The 7,529-nt window shown below is 46.9% G+C and overlaps 1 protein-coding gene across 5 annotated transcripts in view; it reads left to right on the plus strand.

The window, feature by feature from the left end:
- Nucleotides 1-7,529, plus strand: part of SRGAP2 (SLIT-ROBO Rho GTPase activating protein 2) — a 288,633-nt gene that overhangs the window by 254,768 nt on the left and 26,336 nt on the right. For all 5 annotated transcript variants that reach the window (XM_014591898.2, XM_006159270.3, XM_006159271.3 and 2 more), the window contains exon 16: nucleotides 2,589-2,694. In XM_014591898.2, coding sequence (XP_014447384.1) covers nucleotides 2,589-2,694 — 106 coding nt within the window. The remainder of the gene's footprint in view (nucleotides 1-2,588; nucleotides 2,695-7,529) is intronic.

Genomic DNA, 7,529 nt, shown 5'->3' on the forward strand with positions numbered 1-7,529 from the left:
CTTTCCCTTCTCTGGGCTTTATTTTCTATTAATTAAATACCTTTTTGTTTATGTATAAGACCCAATCCTTTTCCCCTATGTGAAGCTTCTACGGTGGTTTTTGTGCTGTATTTCCTGCTTGTTCCTCTCAGCATGACACAGCATACCTGCTAGATGTACTCATATGTGTTGTTCTAGGAATAAAGCCTTCTGCGTATTTAAAAGTAGTAGTGGTATTTACCCAGGTAAAGGTATATTCTCTACCCTTCCTAGGCACTCTCTACCTCTTACTCTAAGATTTGGGGCTTTGAAAGCCATCCCGAGCATTTAGTACCTAGTGACACTGAAACATCTCTCATTTGTTTTCCCTGGAAAATAATCTGTGGAAACTTGGATTAGTGTCAAGTCACCCTGGAAACAGACCCCATCTGAATAGTGGCTCCAGAAGCTAAAGGGAATAATACCTTCGAAATGCAGAAAAGATCCTTTTTCCCAGGTCAGCCGACGTCTTCATGCCCCTCAAGTTTCCAGTTTGACTCAGTGTTTGCCCTGAGCATTTGCCTTTCTTTCAGTTGTCCTGAGAGAGAAAGACCCAGGGCATTCAGAAACGTAGTTCTCTTGCTTTGTTGACCCACTGTTTGAGGGGGTCTAGTGGAAACGTGTATGTGGGTGATGAAGTAGAGGCATCCCTTGGTTATTTCATGTCTTTTTCCAGGACTGTGCCTAGGTGCAGTTTTTTGGTTTTTTTTGGTTTTGTTTTTTAAGAGAGATTTTTTGCTTTCAGGCATGTGCTCTCGCTGAAGAGACAGAGAGACAAAAAGACAGAAATCACCCCCCCCAGGGGGATGGCCATGCTTCTCATCTATCCTCCTTTCAGGATTTTGCCTCACACATCTGGCGTGCCTCACACATCTGGCATGAGTTTTAAGCCACCAGGTCCAAGATTCGAACTGTAGTAGGCTACATGAGAGTTCAACAACATAACCATTATGCCATCTGCTGATCCCGTAGGTGCAGTATTTTAAGTTGGACTTGGGTTGCCAAGGCCATTGATGATCCCTTGCTCAGTTCACCCCTAGAGATAGACTCCTGCTCCTGATCCCATACTCTCCAATTCTCATTCACGTAAAAGTACTCAGAAAATCACAGTATCAGGCTGGCCCATGGCCTGGTGGTTAAGGGAGCTGGATCCTATGTGCCTGAATATGCAGTTTGAGTCCTGGCCCTGGTGGCTTGAAAAACATGCCAGATGCATATGCATGCATGCCCAAAATCCCAGCAGGATGGAAAAATGAAAGAGATGGGAATTGAGACCTGACCATGCCCCATTTGCGAGGTGTTTTCTCCCTCTCCCTCTTTCTGTCTCTCCCTGGCAAATGTACTTACCTCACAAATATTTTTTAAATGACAATATCAGGCCGGCAGATGGTGTGGAGGGTAAGGCAACTGGATCCCACTTGGCCAAATCCATAGTCTGGTTCCAGATCCAGCAGCTTGAAAGTTATGCCAGGCATATGTGTATGCGTCCCCAAAGAACCAAGAAGAGACTGGACAAGAAGGGATTACAGGGACCAGCATTTAGCGTAATGGCTATGTCGCTGGACTCCCATGTAGTCAACCGCGGTTCTCATCCCGGACCCGGTGACTTACAACTCACGCCGTGCACATGTGCGTGTGTGCCCAAGATCCCGGGAGGAGAACGGAGGAGAAGGGATTGCGGCGTGACCATCCCCCCTGGGAGGTGATTTCTCGCTTTCTGTCTCTCTGTCTCTGTCTCTCTGGCGAGCACACACGCCCTATAGCAAAAAGCTCTCCAAAAAAATAACAAAAACAAAAAAAGAAGAGATTACAGTGGGTCCATTCCACCCATGGGATGGTTTCTCACTTTTCTGTTTCAATGTCTCTGGCAAATACACAAGCCCTATAGCCATAAAAAAAAAGAAAAGAAAAGAAAAAAAAAAAGAAAAGAAAGAAGAAAAAGAAAGAAAGAAAGAGTATTTACATAGCATATTGAGGAAGCTGGAGGCTGCCCACGATGGAGGCCATAGACCCAGGGACATCCATTAACTAACCTGACCACAGCACAAGAGTCAGGAAACTTCTCTGGTCTTCTCAGATAGAAGACTTTCCCAGGAATCTGCCATCTCCCACCCTGTCCACATTCTACTCATCCCAACTGCAGATATAGGAGGGGAGGGATAATTCAGATTTGTCCAGAGACAAGGTGACACACGTGTAGAGGGGCAGGGTGGGCCTGTGCAGCCTCTCCCTCTTCACTCAGGCTGGGTGTCGAGCAGTCAGAGCAGGCTTTGGACAGCTCCTTGTCTGCTTGTTTGGATGAGAGGGTGATATGTGGGTAGAAACATTTCTAACTCCCCTTGCGCCTGCATTGGTGAATATCAGGAACCCAACTTGTGCCTCTTCCAGTGACCCCTATCCCAAGGAAAATAGGGGTGACATTCCTGCCCCTGTGCACCAGTGTGGGCTTGGTCTAGCACTTTCTGTGTTACACATGCTGGTGGTAAAGGCCTTGTGACCATTACTCCCAGGATCATAGACACTTGTGATCACAGCACCGTGGAGAATAATTCATGGTTTTCTTCTTTCAGCAATGGACAACCTACAGGAGAGAGCACTACACATCCGGAAAGTCCTCCTGGTCCTGCCCAAAACCACTCTGATTATCATGAGATACCTCTTTGCCTTCCTCAATCAGTGAGTAGCCTTCCCAGTGAACAACTGGATCAGACCTTGGCTTTGGCTGAGGCATTTTCCATATGGATCTATGTGTATTCACCCATCCCAACAAATATTTATTAAGTCCCTACTATGTGTGGGCCATAGTGCTAGGCTGTAAGACTACATTGTCAGGCCAGCTCGGTGGCTCAGCAGTGACCTGTTGTCAGGTGCTGCTGGATCCACAGGGAATACTGCAGTTTTATTCTCCAGTAGACCTGTGAACTCTGGGTGCATGCACCCATGATCCTGACTGGCTGGGAAGACTGGGAAGTAGGGTCGCAGCATGAGATCCTGTTGAAAGTGCCCCTCCTCTCTCTCCCTTTGTCTCTTTTGCTCCTCCTACATCTCTCTCTCTCATAAAAGAAAGAAATACTTTTTTAAATGCATTGTTAAATAAAAGATGAAAGCCTAGCTATCACTTAGCTCATGTTCCTGGGGAGGAGACGGACGATAACAGATGAGTCAGATGGAGTAAGTGCTTAGAAGGGTAAAGAAAGGGATAGAGGGAGGGGTCTGATGGAAGCCAGAGTACAAGGACGGAGAGCCACTTGATGGGTGGTCAGCACAGGCCTGTCTGAGCAGATGGTGTCCAAGCAGCACCTGAGTGACATGAGAAACGAGCCACGGAGACACTCAGTGCTCAGGAGTCATAGCAGTAATGATTCGGCATTGGGAAGTGATTGGAAGAGTCTAAGGAGCAAAGTCTTATGATCCAATGTATGTCTTTTTTTTAAACCTGCCAAACTCTTTGTGGAGGGTGGTAAAGAGAAGCAGGGAAACCTACCCAAGGTTATCACATGGTCAGAGTTGTTGCTAGCTTAGCCTCGGGTGGATGGAGGACTCAGGTTTAGGATATGTTTGAAACAGCACAGGCAGGACCTTCAGATGGGTTAGCTGAGAATGAGATGAAAGAGAAATCCCGAATTTTTGGCATGAGCAACAGGGGGCTAGTGATACCGTTTATAGAGTTAGGGACGATGGGTGTGGAGGAAAGAATCAAAACTAGGTGCCCATGTGGGCCCTGTAATGTGAGATACCTGTTCGTTATCCAAGTGGGAATATTGAACAGTTGAATGGAAATCTGCTGTTCAGGGGAGAGACCTGGAATGGGGATGCCTTTGTGGGAGCCTCCCCTGTACTGGTGGGATCTTGCCAATCACCCAAGGAATGACTGGCTCGAGGAAAGGTCTGAGGACCACCAGGGCCTGGGGCCTGGTGTGGGCATTTCTTCTTGTCCACACAGCATGTCCTTGCCTAGGGCAGGCACTGGGGTCCTCATGTGGCAGTAGAGGCAATGAGCAAGGACACGTGCTGCTTCCCTTAGGTCGTTCTTTCTTTTCACTTAGCTTTCGCCACAGCTGCTCCCTCAGCGACCCAGACCAAAGGTGGTAAATGGGCAACCCAGGGCAAACTAAGGCCCCCAGATGCATTTCTTTCAGGTCCAATATGATTGAAAACATACAAGCAGCATTTAAATATTGAGAGATTAAAAATGTACCTTGGAGATGGGGCACCCTGTGGCCTGGTAGTTAAAGGAGCTAGATCTTACGTGGCTGATCGCACAGTTAGAGTCCTGGACCTGGTGGCTTGAAAAACACACTAGGTACATGTCATGCATGCCCATGATCCCAACAGGATGGAGAAATGGAGAAAGGCTTACAGTGTGACCATACCCCACTGGGTGGTGTTTTCCCCCTCTCTCTGTCTCTCTCTGCCGTCTGGCAAAAAAAAAAAAAAATCTAGATTTCTAGCTTCTTTTGAAAAATGATTAGGTCTGGCAATGTTGGATCTGTATACTCAGGGCAGCAGTTGGAATAGATGGGCAAGTACTCCCCAACTGACCACTGTCCCCAGTCTTCCAGTTATAATCCAGTCCCCAGGCTGAATTCACTTGTCATTTGTCATCCATCACTCTTGCTTCATGGGTTTTCATTTATTGGAGAACTCTTTCTCTGTATCCACAAGTCCACTGACGAGGGAGAAACAGAAGATAAACCAAGGTGCCAGGGTGGTTCGCACGTACTCCCTTGTGAAAACGAAGAGTTTTCCCACATGGTTGATCTCTAAAGGAATGTGACTTTTGAGGCCATTTCACAAGGCCCACTGGCTTACAAAAGTCCATGATCAGCCTGGTCCCCTACGCACATGGGTTAGCAATCCCTGCCTGAGATGTGTAGCGGCACCCACACCATCTGGAGCCAAGTTGCTGGCCCTGCAGAGCTACAGTGGGCCCTGGATCAACAGCCTGCCTCCTTCCCATGCCTGTGTCTGCCATGTTCGTTGGCCAGGCCCTGACTCGGCCCCACAACTGCCTTTGAGTTTAAAATCCCCAATGACTCACACAGGGTGTCCACATGGAGCTGGCAACTGTGCTAATTCCTCTCGAGTTAGTCAGCCTCCTCAGGGTCACCAATCATTATCTTCCCTCATCGATGAGTTCCAGCCGTCAACATGAGCTTAGGTCTGTCCCTCCAGGGCAGGGAGCCATGACGGTGCTGAGCAAAGGACGGGGTAAGGAAGGGCCTGGATTGACTGTGTGTGGTAGTATGATGGCTTTCTTTTCTTTTCTTTTCTTTTTTTTAAATTTTTTTTTAAGGTTTTGTGCTTACTGGAGAGAAAGACTGTGTATTCAGTATGCGCTCACTGGCGAAAGAGAAAGACGATGAGAGGAAAAGTAAGAAATCACTCCCCAGGGGGTATGGCCACACCGCAATTCCTTCTCCATTCTCCTCCTGGGATTTTGGGCTTGCACACACGTGTGCCTGGCATGAATTTCTAGCCGCTGGGTCTGGGATTTGAACCACAGTGAGCCATATGGGAGTCCAGCACTTTAACTACCATACCACCTGCTGACCCCAAGGGCTTTATTTTCTTCCCCACACTTTCTTCCTTCTGAAAAGGGGGGGAAAGTACAGGAGGCAAGAAATAATAGAGTAAGCTTCAAGCAGAGCTGGTGATGTGGGCCACCGTTGACACAACACCGGAAGTGTACCGATTCCTGTGATTAGGGTTTTTTGTTTTATAGTCTGATTTTTTAAAGCTTAATTTGCTCGTCACAGTGTGACATTAGAAAAAATGCAGCATTAATAGTCAAATTTGTGTTTCCTAAACTAGTAAATGTTGAGCTGTTGGAAAAGTCATGACACATTTTCGTTCAGAAAAACAGAAAAGTGCATAATGCCTTTCCCAACAACCTCAGAATACCGGTGGTCAGGAAGACCACTTGTATGGAAAGGCAGCAGTCGATAAGTGCGTACTTCCTGACTTAGCAAGAGCTGGCAGATAGCTCCTGGTGGAGACCACCTGGACTCAGACTTTTAGGACCTTTCTTTATCACGCTGGGCCCGGGTTATGTTTGCACTTTATTTCTGGTCATGGTTTGTTCTTGGATTGTACACCTCGTCAACCTCAGGAAACAGAAAAACTAATATTTCACAGTTTCTGTAGGTTGGGAATGCAGGGTCATCTTCTCTGGGGCCTCTGGCCCAAGGTCTCATGAAGTTAGAATGAGGGCATTGGGGGCAGGGCTGTGGTCTCATCTGAAGGTTCAACTTAGGGGTGATCCAATTCCAAGCTCACCTAAGTGCTTATTGGCAGAATTCCGTTCCTTTCAGGTTGTTGAAGTGAGAGCCTCACTTCCTGGTTGACTGTTGTCCTTCAACTCTGTGGGCCTCACCAAAGAGCTGCTCACAGCATGATAGCTGGCTTCCCTCAGAACGAATGAATGAGAACACCCACAAATTTAACCAGTCATTTGTAACTTAATCCCAGAAGTGACATCCCATCCCTTCTACCGTATTTCACTCATTAGAAGTGAGTCACTGAGTGGCTGGCAGTTGATACGGTGGTTAAGGTGCTGGACTCCCAAAAGGCTGACTATGATTTGAGTCCTAGATCTGGCAGCTTCCTTTCTCAGTTTCCTTCTCTCTCTCTCTCTCTCTCTCTCTCTCTCTGGTCAATTTTTTTAAAAAATACTGCTAATAATAAATAAAATTTTAAAAATAGTTCTAGAAAAAAGAAAGTGAGTCACTGGGGCCAGCAGGTGGCCTGATGGTTATGGTATTGGACTCTCATATGGCCAACCACGGCTAGTGTCCTGGATGTGGTTGCTTGAAAATCACTCTGAGCACATGTGCATGCATGCTGAAAATCCCAGGAGGAGGGTGGAGGAAAAGGAATTGCAGTGTGGCTATCTGCTCCTGGGGGGCCATTTCTCATTTCCTCTCTCTCTCCAGCAAGTACACTCACCCTATGACAAAATCCTAGGGAAAAAAAGAAAGAGAGAGAGAGAGAGAAGTCACTAAATCTAGTTCACGCGCAAAAGGAAGGACTTGCCCAGCATGCGAGTGCCAGCAGCAGGGGGCCCGGAGTTGCTTCTCACACTTGTAGGTAGCTCCTCCCTGCAGCTGACTCTACTGCTTGCCTTTTGAAACCTGATTTCTTCAGATGTCAAACATACTATATATAGTCTCCTAGTCTCTTGCTAATCAAGTAAGGTCTACAGACCAGCAGCATCAGCATCATTTGGCAGATTGCTAGAAATGCAGATTTATACAGCAATTGAATATTATTCAGCCTTTAAAAAGAAGGAAATTCTGCAGTGTGCGACAAAATGGATGAAACTTGAGGACATTATGCTAAGTGGGATAATTCAGGCACCGAAGGACCAATAGCACATGATTCCACTTATATGAGCAATCTAAAATAGCCAGATTCGCACATCCACGGGTAGAATAGTGGTGGTTAGGGGGCAGGGGTTGGGGAAAACGGGCTTGCTAATCAACTGGCATGAAGTGTCAGGTCAGCAGGAT

Source organism: Tupaia chinensis, unplaced genomic scaffold, assembly GCF_000334495.1.
Source record: "Tupaia chinensis unplaced genomic scaffold, TupChi_1.0 Scaffold000627_1, whole genome shotgun sequence".
Classification (NCBI taxonomy): Eukaryota; Metazoa; Chordata; class Mammalia; order Scandentia; family Tupaiidae; genus Tupaia; species Tupaia belangeri.